Source organism: Chiloscyllium punctatum, chromosome 7, assembly GCF_047496795.1.
Source record: "Chiloscyllium punctatum isolate Juve2018m chromosome 7, sChiPun1.3, whole genome shotgun sequence".
NCBI classification, from domain to species: Eukaryota; Metazoa; Chordata; class Chondrichthyes; order Orectolobiformes; family Hemiscylliidae; genus Chiloscyllium; species Chiloscyllium punctatum.
In genome coordinates, this window is record NC_092745.1 from 66,250,949 (window position 1) to 66,267,283 (window position 16,335).

The following is a 16,335-nucleotide window of genomic DNA, read 5'->3' on the forward strand; positions in this document are numbered from 1 at the left end:
ATGAATTCCTTAGATTCACCACTCTCTGGCTGAAAAAGGTGTTTAACACATGGAGGTGAGAGGCATGGCTGATGTCTTAACTGAAGGTTAACATCAGTTTTTATGAGGTTTCTGCTACCGAGGTCATAGTGATAAAGGATGAAACTCAGTCGTTGGAAGGGTTTAAAATTGATAAGGAGATATTGGATAACCTATCAGTGCTTAAAGGTGATAAAGAACCATGGCCAGATGAAATGCATTCAGTGATATTGAAGGAAGTGAGAGTGGACTGCGGAGGTACTGGTAATTATCTTTCAATCTTCCTTGGACTCTGAATGCGTGTCAGAGGTCTGGAAAATTGAAGATTATGCCTTTGTTCAAAAATAATGGTTGAAAAGATAGGCCTGACAATTATAGATCACTCAGATTAACTTTGAGGATCAATTCTTCCATATTAAATTAATAACGTTATAGAAAAATGTGTGTTAATTCAGAAGAATCAGTATGGATTTGTTAAAGAAAATTGTATCAAACTAATTTCCTGATGTTTTTCAAAGAAGTATCAGAGATGCTGATGAGGACAAGGCTGTTGGTATGATGTACTTTGACTTCCAAATTGTATTCCACACAGTACCACACAATAGGTTCGCGAGCTATATGGGCACAGATTATAGAATACAAGGAAGAGTAGCAATGTGGATGCAAAATTAGCTGAGCGTCAGAAAACAGAGTACAAAACATAACTGAAGAAGGCTCACAGTACCCAAAACTTTAACTCTCCTTTCTCTCTGCAAATCTGCCAGACCTGCTGAGTTTGTCCAGCAATTTATGCTTTTGCTTCTGATTTCCAGCATTTACAGTTTTTTGAGTTTTTTTGTTTAGGTAACAGAGAGTAATGGTTAGTGTTTCTTTTTGGGATGGAGGAAGAGTGGAATTCCCACAGGTCAGTATTGGGACCCTTGGTTTTTTTCTCTCTCTATATATAGATGTTACGTACACAAATGATGTAAATCTTAATGCGCTGGGGACTATTTCAACATTTGCAGATAACACATAAAATGTGGGAAGATTATAAAGTGTTAGAAGAACAGTTAAAAACATTAAAAGAATATTTACACAATTAGACTGGCCAGATAATTGGTAGGTGAGGTTCATTACAGAGAAGTATGAGGTGATATATTTTAGTACAAATCACAAGGAGACAAACTTAAAATGAAGGGTACTTTTCTGAAAGGTGTGCAGGAGCAGAGAGACATGGGTTTACATGTGCGTAAGTCATTAAAAATAGAACGGGATGGATGGGGAGAGTTGTTAGTAAAGCATCCAATATTCTAGACTTCATAAATAAGGATTTAGCATGTACAACATCAAGGAAATCACGTTGAACTTATGTAAGACATTCAATATTGTGTACTGTTCTGGATTCAAGATGGTTGCACTTGCATGATAGGGAATGTTAGGGCTCCTGAGCCCGTATGCTCCTTCTTTTTCTTTCTTATTCTTTTCTTTCACCTTTTGATGTTCTGGGAAAGCCAGAGCAACATCAGAGGGTCATTGGCAGCACTGGTGATGAGATCGAGGACTCTTGGCTTCAGTAGGCCCTGAGGAGAAAGTGAGGACTGCAGATGCTGGAGATCAGAGTCGAGAGTATGGTGCTGGAAAAGTACAGCAGGTCAGGCAGCATCCGAGGAGCAGGAGAATCAATGTTTCAGGCATAAGTCCCTCATCAAGAAGCCCTCCTTCTGAAGGGCTTATGCCCGAAATGTTGATTTTTCTGCTCCTCGGATGCTGCCTGACCTGCTGTGCTTTTCCAGCTCCACACTCTCGACTTCAGTAGGGCCTAAGCCTGGACTCAGGAAGTCGATGGACCATTGGCTGCGGTGTAACTTGGTGCTTGGAGCGGGGCTGCGCTTGGCCACAGCGTAGCATAGGTGGATCTCAGAGGTGAGATCCCGGCACAGTCTGGAGGCGAGGCCCAGTGCAGGCTGATGGTGAGGCCCAGTGCGGTCCATTTAAGGACTGTAATGCTGAACTTTTTATTTCTCTATTTTTAAAATTTGTTCCTAACATCCTGTACCTGGGTACCTTCGACCCTAATATCAACTTCGTAAACTTTTCACTGCACTCATGTGAGTACATGTGACAATAAAGCTAATTCCAATTCTAGTTTAGGAAGGACGTGAATGCATTAGAGAGACACTGCAGGATAGGTTTACAAGAATGGGATGAGACACTTTAGTTATGAAGATACATTAGAGGAGTTGTGATTGTTTTCTCTGAGGAGGTAAAGGTTGAGGGGAGATTTTATAGAAGTTTTCAAAATCTTGAGGCGTCTGAATGGAGGAGATAGTAAATTCTATTTCTGTTCATAAAAGATCAAGAATCACAGGGCACAGCTTAAAAGTGTTTTGCAAAAGAAAAAAATGCGAAGTGAGAAGAAGCTTTTTTCACACACCAAGTGGTCTGGGTTTGGAATCCGCTGCCTTACAGTGTGGTGGAGGCAGGTTCAATTAAGTCATCAAGAGACTATTGGATGATTAAGGAAATAGAAACAATGTACAATGTTATTGGGAAAAGATAAGAGCTTGGCATCAAGTCAAAATGCTCAAAGAGCTGAATGGACTCTATCTGCACGATAACAATTATGTGATAAGTTGCTACACAACAGGCTATAATACAGGATAAAGGTTCACAGATGTTGGGGAAATAGTATGGATGGAAGATTGTTTAATGGACCAGAAGCAGAGATTATAAGTAAATTGTTACTTTCAAACTGGCAGGTGGTATCAATTCTGTTGCCAAAAGGATCAGTTCTGGAGCCTCAGCCCCTTGCATTTTGCACTAATGATGTGGGTAAAGAGGTTAAGAATAATCTGTCCAGGTTTGCTGCTGACACAAAGTCAGATACGGATGTAAACTATGAGGAAGGTACAAAGAGGATGATAGAGGTTCGAGGAGTGAACTAGAATGTGGGAAAGTGTGAAGTTTGGTAATACGAATGATAGTAGGATATCTTTTAAAAGGCTTACAAATTTGGATGTTCATAGAGATTTGGGTATACTTATACAAGAAGCACTTATACAAGGACAGCACGGTGGCACAGTGGTTAGCACTGCTGCCTCACAGTGCCAGAGACCTGAGTTCAATTCTCGCCTCAGGTAACTCTCTGTGGGGAGTTTGTGCATTCTCCCGGTGTCTGTGTGGGTTTCCTCTGGTGCTCTGGTTTCCTCCCACAATCCAAAAATGTGCAAGTTAGGTGAATTGGCCATGCTAAATTGCCCATAGTGTTAGGTGAAGGGGTGAATGGGTCTGGGTGGGTTGCACGTCGGTATGGACTTGTTGGGCCAAAGGGCCTGTTTCCACACTGTAAGTAATCTAAAGAAGTTTGCATATTGGTATGGCAGGTAATTAGGAAAGCAAAAGGGAAGTTGCCTTCACTGCCTGGGAGTAAGAGATTGGCTACAGTTGTACAAGACTTCGGTGAGACCATACTTGGAATTGTTTTGGTTTCTCTACTCATTGGTCAGATATAATTTATTTGCAGGGAGTTTAGCAGAGGTTCCCTAGATTAGTTCTTGGGATGAAAGAGTTGACTTAAAACGAGAGGCTGAGGAGATACCACCTAGAATTTAGAAGAATAAGAGGTAATCCCATTGAAGCATGCAAGATTCTGAAGGAGACTGACAGAGTAGACTTTGAGAAGTTATTTTCCCTGACTGGGGAGTCTAAAACATAAGAAGTCAATCAATTAGGATTGAGATGAGGGGTAACTTGTTCACTTGAAAAGTTATCACTTTTGAAATTCTCTACCCAGAGGATTATGAACACTCCATCAAGGAAAGGACAAAAGGAAAAGGAGCCATTTGGGGAAGTCAGAAATTGCATTGTTGGGTCAAGTGGAACAAAAGTATTCCTTCAGACCTCAGAAAGAAAGCCAGTTCCCTTTCGCCATTCTTCCTCTCTTCAGCTTCTCCTGAAATCTTCCACTTTCCACTTAATAACTCACAAGTCAAACGCTGCCTGATCTTCCCTTACAGGCTGACCCCTCTTCACCCCTGCTCAAGGCAGGAATGTGACTGATAGCCTGACATGTGAAGTTAAAAATCACTGTCGCTTCCTATTGTCTAGATTAGCAAGGCATTAACTCACTGGAATGATTTCATGAAAGCCTGTTTTGTACTCAACTCCATTATACACTATACTCATTTGTTGAAAAGGGTAGATTTATTTCTATAAATATTATTATGCTTTCTAAATGGCTTCACAGTATATTTCTACGTATGGGGAAAAGCAAAACTAGAGACTATCTGTATCAAGTGGTCACCAAGAAATTAAAGGGGAAATTCAAGAGAAATCTCTTTGTCTAGAGAGCAGTGGGAATGTGAAACTTGCTAATACAGCAAGTGACTTAAGCCATGACTATTGGATGCTTTTAGATAAATTTGGAACAACATAGGTTGGAGGAGGTGAAATGACTGTGTTGGAGTTGCCCATGAATGAAGAGAACTATTTGAAGCAGCAATTCCAGTCAGAATCGCAGCCTTCGTACTCATGGCAACCAGATCAGATAATGAAGTGTCTCTAAAAAATCATCATGAGAAAAAGAAAGCTTGTTATTTAGTAAAGTGTAGAAGGAAAAGTCTGATCCCACCATAATCAATGGGTTTTCTTTAAGTAATTGTCATTACATATTATATATGTAGGTATATATTGAAATTATAAGTACAAATAACAAACAAACATTAAGGAATTTAGTTGAATTCCTTTTGACAAATAGCTGTAAGTAGTAGAAAGAAACCTTCATCCCATCAACAGGGGGGATTGAGGACAAATAGTGTAAACACCAAGAACTAAATGATATATAATGAAGAGTATAAACAGAAAATCTCGTGAAGGGACACCAGAAAACAGATAGTGTTATAAGGGGGCAATTACAAAACATTATTCAGTTGTTATGACCTCGTGAAAATAAATAATTGCAGGTTCACAAGGTAACAAACAGTAGTCCCTCAGTATGATGCAGCTGGCAAATGTCGAGGGAGGGGCATAACGGGCAGAGTGGAGGTGGCAAGTGGTGGTGTTAATGCTGCATGTAGCAATTGTAAAGCATAATATATAAATATCCTGTAATTCATTGGGAGAGATGGAATGTCTTAGAGTCTGTCTCCAGTGACCTCTTCCAAGTTGCGAGGTAAGAAGTTCAATATAAAGATTGATTTGTGCTGCTGAACACGGGGCTCAAAACTCCTCTTTAAAATTCTCTCCAACAGGCTGATTGGGCCAAGTGCTCTGTTGCTGCATAATATATCAAGAGGTAATTAGTACTAGCTGGATTGCTTTTCAAGGCAGCAGAGAATCGCTAGGTAGAGTTCCTCACTTTGTGTTACTAAAGTCGATGATTCTAGCAGGTATGTCAATTAACTGACTGGAAATAATTGGGTTTAGATGAAATAAATCTAGTTTTTAACTGTTTTTCACCACCCAGTTACATTTCAATGGGAGACTAGTGCAACCTTCACCTTGTTTTTTCCCATCTCTGAGAGGGGTGGCATGGTGGCTCAGTGGTTAGCACTGCTGCCTCACAGCACCTGGGTCCCAGGTTTGATTCCAGCCTCCAGTCTGTGTGGAGTCTGCACATTCTCCCCGTGTCTGCGTGGGTTTCCTTAGGGTGCTCTGGTTTCCTCCCACAATCCAAAGATGTGCAGGTTAGGGTGAATTGACAATGCTAAATTGCCCACAGTATTAGTGCATTAGTCAGAGGGAAATGGGTTTGGATGGGTTATTCTTCAGAGGGTCAGTGTGGACTGGTTGGGCCGAAGGGCCTGTTTCCACACTGTAGGGAATCTAATCTAATCAAAACCATTATTAGCCTTGGACTACGATAACTCAGGATTACAAAAAAAGAAGGAACATGGATTTCATGTGATGGTTTGGCTATTGTCAGATTGTTTGCATAAGAGTCAGTATTGGAAGAGCCTGAATTGTAATACATTACAAATATTAATGAAATATCAGAATCAAAACAACGAGAGGTCTAATCAGCTCCAAAGAAGTATGAAGATTTCTGGAAGTGTTCTTTAAGAATGGTATTCCAGAAACATTATATTTTTAATTTCCTAGTCATATTAATCATGGTTTATATGAATCAAATGGGAGCTAATGACGAGACGTAGTCTTCTGAAATAGGTCATATATGTGTATCAAGGAAGATTTGCTTAAGGTTTCTTTCACTTAACTAATCAAATCTGTCACAGTTTCATAGCAGCACTTGAGATTATTTAATGATCTATGAGCCCATGAATTGACCCAGCTAAAGAACTAGAGCCCAAATAGTAATGAGCAGATTTTTAAAATATGTTTTCAGCCTAACTGACTATTTTGTAAAACTCAAACTGAGTTTCTGTAATCAAAAGATAAAACTGGTGCCAAGAACATGATGAACTTGATTTATATGATTTCCAACAACGTTTGCATTCAATTGGGAGTAGATATCAGCACAAAGATCTTTCAGTACTTGTCTGATCAGGCAATCCATTGTTCATATGGCCCAGTTCCAACAGCAACCTGCTTGGCCAGGAGGGGGATTTGCAGTAACATGACAATACAACTTGCAGCGCTTAAATGTTTCGAGAACATAGGGTGGAGCAGAAAGAAATGGGATGAAGGTTTGTGGAGTGAGAAAAGGTGTGTATGAGGGTGTCTGCCCTTTCTAAAAAAAATACATCAACTCAGGGTTGGGTCAGAAACTTGTAAAGCCAGTTTGATGCTCAGCCAAAACTCAACTGTTTATATCCTATTTGTACCAATAAATGGGAATGGGAAAATCTTGTAGGAAGATCAGGTCACTTATTGGAGGGTGCAAGTCTAGGTGGGGGAGACAAACAAAACAATCTCAGAATACAAATAAACCAACCATTAAAAGATCCCATGTCATGCAGGAGGTAAAATAAACAATCTGCTATATTTCTAGAATGGTAACATTTAACATTTCTAGAACGGTAACATTGAGAAGCAAGGTGATTGAGCTAAGCATGCACTAAACCTTGGTTTGACCAGATTTAGAGTTCTGAATACTGTCCTGATTGCTATATTATTAATAAAAGGACAAAAAGGCAGAGAAGATGCAGAAGGATCATACTAGAAATGGGTGTACATATCAGGAAAGGATGTTTAGACTGGGTTTCTTTCCTCTTGAGAAAAGAAAAATGAGGATATGACTAATAGAAGTGTTTTATATGATCAAAGGTTTTGTAAGAGTGAATCCAAAACTGACCTTCTTGTGAAGAGGAGCTCTCAATATGTGAGAGTCATCCCAAAATTGACTGGAAATTTAAAATAAACTTCTTTACTCAAAGAGTGGTTAGAATATGAAACTCACTACCTTAAGGGACCATTGAAGCAAATAACACTGTAAGATGTGGGAATAGAATTCAGCCCAATGAGTTTACTCCACCTTTCGGTCATGGTTGATAAGTTTCTCAATCCCACTCTTTTCCCCATAACCCTTGATCTCCTTACCAATCAAGAACCCATCTATCTATCTTAAATTTACACCATGGCTTAACCTCTGTAAGCCTTTGTGGCAATGTGTTCCACAGATTCACCACCCTCTGGCTGACGAAATTTCTCCTCAGCTCAATTGTAAAGGGTCATCCCTTCACTCTGAGGCTGTTTCTTTGGATCCTAGTCTCTCCTACTTGTGGAAACCTCTTCTCCCTGATCACCCTATCCAGGCCTCTCAGTATTATGCAAGAGTCTGTCAGATCCCCCTCCCCTTTCCTTCTCACCACCATCGAGCACAGACTCAAGAGTCCTCAACTGCTCCTCATATGACAAATGCTTTATCCCCAGGATCATTCTTGTAAACCTCCTCTGAACCCATTCCAAAGCCAACACATCTTTCCTGAGATACGGATTCCAAAATTGCTCATGATATTCCAAATGTGGTCCGGCTAGAGCTATTTATAACCTCTACAGTACATTTCTGCTCTTGTATGCTCGCTTTTTTGAAATGAATGCTAACATTACATTTATCTGAACTTGCATGTTTGCCTTAAAACAGTCTTGAACTAGGACTCCCAAGTCCCTTTATCCTGTAGATTTCTGAATCCATTCCCCATTTAGAAAATAGTCTACACCTCTCTTCTTCCTATCAAAGTGCATAACCTCACACTTTCCCACCATGTAATCCATCTACCACTTATTTGCCCACTCTCCTAGCCTGTCCAAGTACTTTTGCAGTGCCCCTGCTACCTCAACACTAACTGTCCCCCCTCCTATCTTTGTGTCATCTGTAAACTTAGCAACAATGCCCTCAGTTCCTTCATCCAGATTGGTAATGTATTATATGAATAGTCATGGTCTCAACACAGACCTCTGCAGAACTCCAATAATCTCGGGCTGCCATGCTGAAAAAGACACCTTTATCCGTACTCTTTGCCTTCTGCCAGTCAGCCAATCCTCTCTCCATGCCAGTACATTATCTCTAACCCTATCGGCTCCTATCTAATTGAGCAACCTCCTGTGCTACACCTTGTCAAAGGCCTTTTGGAAATCCAAATAGATCATGTCCACTGGCTCACCATTGTCTAATGTGGTCATTACCTCCTCACAGAAGTCTCACTGACTTGTCTTGAATAGCCTCCCTTTGATGCAGCCATGCTGACACAGCCGTTTTACCATGCACTTCAACGTACTCAGCAATCCCAGCTTTAATAATGCACCCTAAAATCTTACCAATGACCAAGGTCAGGCTAACCGCCCCATTGTTTCCTGTCTTCTGCCTCCCGCCCTTGTTAAACAGGGATATTACGTTATCCATTTCCAGTCATCTTAGACTTTCCCTGACTCCAGCGAGTCCTGGAAATATTACCACCAAAGTCTCTATAATTTCCTCAGCTGTTTCTTTCTGAGCTCTGGGGTATTGTCCAGCTGGTGATTTATCCACCATCAGACCTTTCATCTTCCCCAGCATCTTCTCCTTAGTGACGGTCACTCCACTCACCTCTGCCCCCGACTCTCTTGAAGTTCTGGTGAGTTGCTTGTGTCTTCCACTGAGAACACTGTTGCAAAGTACCTATTCAGTTCCTTCACCATTTCTTTGTTCCCCATTACTACTTGTCCAGCCTCAATTTCCTGCAGTCCAATGTTCACTCTTTGTTCTTTTTTACCTTTTATATGTCTGAAAAAAAACCTTGCAACCTTCTTTTATATTACTAGCTAGCTTAGCCTCATATTTCATGTCCTCCCCACTTATTGCTTTTTTAAAAGGCTTCCCTATTCTCTGACTTCCCACTAATCTTCACCATATTGTCTGCTTTATCTTGTGCTTTTATGCTGTCCATGACTTCCCTTGTCAACCATGTTTGCTTCATGCCTCCCCTTCGTATGTTAAATGTAGATGTGTTGAAGGGGAAGCTAGGTCAGTATCTGAGAAAGAAGGGAAAGGAGATTAGAAAGCTAGATTTTGATGAGGAATGATCATAACAGTTCGAGTGGAGTGTAAATGGACAGGTTGGGCCAGGTGACCTGATTCTGTGCCTTGTCCAATTCACCCATTGCCCTTACAAATGTTTAAATTCCTATTTGTGACATCAAAAACCTCACATCCTCTAGTTCTGACCTCTTGTACACCCCTCATCTCCTTTATCCATCTTTGGCATGGGCCATCAGTTGCTAAAGTCTTAGGTTCTCGAGTTCCTTCCCCAAATTGCTCTGCCTCAATTACGTACAATGCAACATCATCTGGCCGTTTGCCAAAACTGCACCGTTTACTTTGCACAATTTCACATCATAACAGGAGTCACAGCAGCAAAAGCTGATTTTATATAATGTTGGTAATATGATGAAACATCCCAAGGCACTTCACAGATGCATTATAAAACAGAGAAAAATGACAAATCCATATCGGAGACGTGTGGTCAGCTGACCAAAACCTTGGGCAAAGAGGTGGGTTTTGGAGAGTATCGTAAATGAGAAAAGAGAGATGGAGATGTATAGGTGGAGAATCTCAGATCCTGCATGCTAAACAACTGAAGACACAGCCATCAATGATTAAAATTGGGGATGCTCAGCAGAACACGGAGGCTCAATGGTTAGCGCTGCTGCCTAACATTGCCAGGGAGCTGGATTCGATTCCAGCCTCAGGTGACTGTCTGTGTGGAGTTTGCACATTCTCCATGTGTCAGTGTAGGTTTCCTCCCACACTCCAAATATGTACAGGTTATATGGATTAGCCATGCTAAATTGCCCATGGATTTGTAGGTTAGGTGGGTTGTTTTTTTAGATTAGATTCCCTACAGTATGGAAACAGGCCCTTCAGCCCAAAAAGTCCACACCGACCCTCTGAAGAGTAACCCACCCAGACCCATTTCCCTCCGACTATATGTTAACTTCTTTAGATTACTTATAGTGTGGAAACAGGCCCTTCGGCCCAACAAGTCCACACCGACGCGCAACCCACCCAGACCCATTCCCCTACATTTACCCCTTCACCTAACACTATGGGCAATTTAGCATGGCCAATTCACCTAACCTGCACATCTTTGGACTGTGGGAGGAAACCGGAGCACCCGGAGGAAGCCCACACAGACATGAGAAATGCAGGGTTACAGGGATATGGTAAGGAGGGTGGGTGTGGGTGGGATACACTTTGGAGGTTAGGTGTGGACTTGATGGGCCAACTGGCCTGCATCCACGCTGTAGGGTGACTATGATTCCTATGGAAATTAGAAGAATGCAAAAGTCTCAGAGGTTTCTAGATTTGGAAGTGTTTACACAGAGAGGGAAGGACAGGTGCACAGAGGGTTTGGAAAACTGGGATGAACATTTTAAAATTATGATGTTGCTTGACTACAAACCAGCACAGGATCAGTGAGCACAGAGGTAACTCGTAAATGCAATTTGCTGCGCGTTAGGACATGGGCAGCAGACGTTTTGATGACCTCAAGATTACAGCTGGTAGAACAGGTGTGATCACATGGATGGCTTAAGCCAATCATTGTCAATATTATTTCTATATTAACTTGATAAATACCAGTTTCAATATTAAGAGATAGCCTTGATCTTTTGTACATGGCTGGGCTTGAAATAATATCATAATCATTATCAGTGGTCCTGGCTGAAGCATTGTGGGTGGAAACACTGTCATTTCTTCCTGCTGCATTTTAGTGAATAATATGGCATGCACCATGCCCAATAGTATCGATGAGATACAAATGCACCACAGAGTCACAGTGAGTATAAAGTCTTAGTGAATCACTCAAATGATGGAAGTGTCTGGAATTATCATTTGGACATAGTCACTGAATGAATTATTTACTTTTATACTGGTTTGCATTCAAGACTGGAACTGCTGCAAAATAAAGAGCACATTAGTTTACAATTGATTTGTACTTACTCACAAAATCTTCCAGTGAAATTATCAGGGCAACTACATGTGTAACTGTTAATGGAATCAATGCATGTAGCGCCATTTGCACACTTGTGCTTCCAACAGTTGTCTATGTTTATTTCACAATTGGTGCCCTTGAAGCCAGATTTACATGTACATTTGTATGCTGAGACTTTGTCAGTGCAGTTGCCGTGAATGCAAGGACCTGACTCACACTCATTGATGTTGACATCGCAGTTCAGACCTGTCCAGCCTGCAGCACAATTACAGTGGTAGTAACTGACCATGTCCTCGCAGCTCCCATTGTTTTTACAGGGATTGGACACACAGATATTCTTCGTCGGGCACCCCATTATTACAGGACTGGAGGATATTTTTATAAACTGTTCTTGTTGAGGCTGGATAATGTGCATATTGTCGTTTGCAAAGTATGGTAAGGAGATACCACCAAGTTTCAACGTATTCAGGCATCCTGCGAGGCTGCCTCCTTTTTTAGGACCTCCGCTCCCAAGGTAAATGTCTGTTCCTTCTAACAAAAAGTTCAGGTTCCCACTGATGACTGTACTTGTCACCATCTCTTCTTTCTTGTCTATTACCATCTGCCACCTGGAATACTGAAGAAAGGGATCTATTATGTAAAGTGTAACATCATGCCAGAAACCATCGCTTATTGCTCTTGAGCTGAGTATACTCAGGTTTCCCAGGCTGTTCCCACTTTGCATCGTAAATATTAAATGACACTGCTGGATAGCAATTGTGATAAAGTCTTGCTCCTTTTCAGCGTGGAGTATAACAGCATTCGAGTCCCTTGTTCGAAAACTAAATGTAATATTGGTGAGCTCACGCTTGATCTTGCCATTTCCCCTGAAAGCCAGATCACTTTTCCGTCCAGTAAAAGTTGCATTAACAAGACCTGTATTTAAAACAAGAGGAAGCAAAGTCATAAGGCTAGGACTGAAGGGCTCAGCTGTATTTCAGACATTGCATGAATCCTGGTCAGTTATTGGCCAATTGTAACTTAGACCCAATAATAGAACAGTTTCAAAATGTGAAGATGTTCATTATGTTGGTTTAAATATTGCTGCATACAATAACTATTACTTCTGATTTTCACACTCAATTGATTTTCTGAATCCCCAAATTTGAAGACGGAACTTTTGTCCTTTCAACAAACTGGATTGATAACAAAATTGAATTGAAGTCAGTAATGTGCAAGGGTCAAAGTGAGTGAGTGTAGAAGCATTCTACAGAGAGAAGTCATTTCAAAGAATAGTATCATAAATATATTAAGCTAGTAGATTACCATAGAATAGATTTCACTGACCACTCTATTGGAAGACTTAAATTGCATTTAAATACAAACTGGAGAACTGTTCTTGTTTTGTTAAGATTGTGAAAAAGTCTTTCCTGACAAATTATAGTCGGAATTGTTTCAGTCTAAAACCAGACAAGCTCCTTTATCATTGCACATGGGGAATTATGATGAAGCATGATCGTCAGATAGACTGAGGCTGGAGGCCAGCAGAGAATCAAACTGTGTCACGCAAGCATAATTCTGTTTCCATTTTAGTGTCTTTGCATTGATGTTTGTATCATGAACTCAAATGGGCACATTTGCAATAGTGACTTGTCATGTTGTCTCCATAGTGGAATGCCTGTACTGGAACAATGTTGTAAAAATAAAGTCGTCATAGTCCCTGAGGACCATCGGGCTGCTCTCTCATTAGAGGGAAACAATTGCAGGTGGTTTAACCTGAGTGTCACCACATTTCAGGTAAAGGGAGAAGTTAAGAAGGAGAGTCCTTCATGGTAATCTAAGCCAATGCAGGAATAGAACCCATACTATTGGTTGCATCACAAACTAACCATCCACACATTAGTCTGATGGGTTTACAGTCTGACCACATTATAACTATGGACATGGCAAGTAATAGTTTTATTATGATAGAAAAATAGGAAAAGTTGAGTGGACCTGCGTGCAGATTTAAGATTTTCAATATACAAGTAGACATGAATGTTTTGTGAATGTTGAATTGGTTAAGTCTAGAAGATGTCCTCCAACATGTCTCCTTAATTTCCAGAATCTTTAATAACTGAAACATCTCCTGCAGCAAGAAATTTTGGACTCAGAGCAGGTTTAATGGGCCCTATGGCAATTATTGCTGGAGATTCATGTTTTCACAGCACATGAGATTTGGGAATTTGATCAATGGATCCAGTTTTGACCAAGCATATTCTTGGTTCTGGGTTTTCAGTGAAAAATAGCAATGGATTCTGGAATTTATAAGAACCTGTAACTCATCTGTAAAATATTCTTTCAATATCTAGTCATCAGCGTTAATTGGTGCAATATGGGGACTGAGCCTGTTAATGATTTTGAATATATGTTGCTGTATGTCTGTGGAGTTGGGGAAATGTGTTACCATTAATCTGCCTTTCTACTCTTTTAAAAGAAAAGCTCTAATCAGTTTCAACAGCCCTTTTTAGGGCACAGTAACAAAAACAAAAGGTTGTAATCTGTTTTTAGAGATATTTTCTAATGAACATGTTCAGAGGTGTTATTATAGACCTCTAGAGCAGACATGACTTGAACCAAGGCCTCCTAGTTCAGGTGTGAGGGCACTACCGCTGTACCACAACAGCCCTCTAATCTGCTTTTCTGTCCTGAGTTTATGGGTTTCTTTGTTAATGTTGATACAATCTGAACAAGAAAAGGTACTCGTCTTAACATCAAGATGTAGTTCACTGAATGATAAGAATAGGTACGTTGCATTCGCTACTGAGACATAGTTACAAAGAATATCAGGTGCCAAAAATGTCGCATTAAGATGTTGGGTTGCTCACTTTGATTCTGCACCTAAGGCTGGTTGAAGACTAACATTCCCTCTAAGCTGGGTGCTGCTCCAATGTTCCACGATCAGCATCGGCATCTCATTTGTGGCACTAACTTCCGGTTTCAGAAGTTGCTGCTGCACTTCAGCCTTGGAGGCACTCGCAGCTGATAAAATTAAAGGGAACCCTGTTCAAGACTATTGTAGTCTCCAACATTAACCCTTTTGGAGCCATTACCAAATATCACATGCATGAGAGTGATGCAAAGTAAATCTTGAGCCTGAAGACATTGAGTTTTCGAGTACAGACTAAAACTATAATTTATGGATTCAACAATCAACTACTTTCACGACTGTATATAGCTACTGCGGGTTTCCATCTATCCAAATGTAATTATTTTGCAAAAGGGTTCAAACATTACACAACTGTCACATTTTACCTAATGTTGATTAGGGAGGCCAAGTCTGAAAATCAATTACATGTCTCACTTTCAGAGCAGTAGAATAGCTTGACAGTGCTCATCAGGATGTTTGACACATCAGAATACATTTCCCAAGGCTATGCTAGTGGCATGTTAGTAATAGGTATTATAAACTTGGGTCCATGTACTCAATGCTCAACACAGGGCATTTTTCAGAGAGGTTGTTTGCTGGTTTTTCAATGCCATGCATTCATACAAGGTTAATCTCACCAACACATTGGAATAATATGCTAAATGATCCCACAGTTGACTTCTCTGCATTTGCACTGCCTTCTACCAATAGAATAGCTAACCTCTATGAAAAAAACCCATAACTGTTTAATAAAAAGCCCAGCCTTGACATATGAACTTCCTAAAAGTTCAATGTACAGTTTCATTTTTCTGTTAGAATTGTGTTTGCATTTGTGCACTAATTATGATGTTTAATTGCCACCCACAGCCATGGCAAAGTTATGAGGACCAAAATTCTATTGTAGATTCAAATATTATTGTCAGACTTGAAGGAAAAAGATTAATACATGAGGGGATGCAAACGCAAATGCATACAAAGCTTTGACATTATATGCACATCTATTTTTACAGCAGCATCTGAGTATGCAGAATGTTTTTGTTGTCTCTGCTCCATAGAGAAGACAGAGTATGTTACCACTTTGACATTCACTTTCAAGTAGCATTGATGACAAGAATCGGACAAGGATGCTCAATATTGTGTTAAAACTTTGTACAACTGGCTTGTTCCAAAACCATCAGAAGGAACATATGGTGAATCAACCAAATTGCTTTCCATTGGTAGTACAAGCTAATGACATGTGCATGTGCGGGACAGTTTTTTTTTCACTCCCTGGCAATAGTAACCTTCCATTTGGGTCATCAGGCTACAGAGCTTTTACTGGGCAGCAATTTATGGTAGACAACCTATCATCCTGGCATTACACACAAGCCCAATGATCTTTCTAAAGATTATAGGCTTCCATTAATGCTCATTAATTGCACCAAAGTAATATTATAAAGCAAACAAATCTCCTGGTTGCAAGATGAGGATTATATGTTTCTGTCTATTTTGACAAAGTTATTTGAAAGGGACAGGGATACTGGACAGAAGATCAGAGCATGCGTCATAGTTTTGACAAATCATCACCCTTTCTCCACCATAGCTCCACACCTGGGAGCCATTAACCCAAAATTCCAGAACACCAAATGACTGTTCATGAAAGGAGCCTCACGCTGTGGACTGAAATTGTGCTGCGTACAGTGTTAGTTAGTTAGTTAGTAACAACTCACTTGCCAGGAAGGATTGTTGGTGCAACTGTACACTTTAGTAACCAATCATCACCAGCTGCTAAATGTCACATAATTTTAAGGTAAGAAAGGTTCAAGCCAATCCCACTGCCAAAAAAAAATCAATGAAGAGGAGGAAGTGAAGGAAAGTCATTGAAGGCAGAAGTCACCAAATGTCAGTTAGCTAATTGTTCCAACTTACCAATGTCTGAGGACTCATGCCTGCATTTATTGTGTACCTGAAGAACTGCATTCAATCTACCTACTCATTCGTCTGGACAGTTTGAACTTTATTTGCAGGAAGCTATCCTCCTTCATAATCTTTTTACGCTGCCATTTGGTTTTTCTGCTTTTTCTTTTGTGTTTTGTATCA

The 16,335-nt window shown here is 40.3% G+C and overlaps 1 protein-coding gene across 4 annotated transcripts in view; it reads right to left on the minus strand.

Annotated features, from left to right (window-relative positions):
- crb1 (crumbs cell polarity complex component 1) overlaps positions 1 to 16,335 on the minus strand; it is a 124,684-nt gene that overhangs the window by 38,556 nt on the left and 69,793 nt on the right. For all 4 annotated transcript variants that reach the window (XM_072573891.1, XM_072573893.1, XM_072573889.1 and 1 more), the window contains one exon: positions 11,378 to 12,284. In XM_072573891.1, coding sequence (XP_072429992.1) covers positions 11,378 to 12,284 — 907 coding nt within the window. The remainder of the gene's footprint in view (positions 1 to 11,377; positions 12,285 to 16,335) is intronic.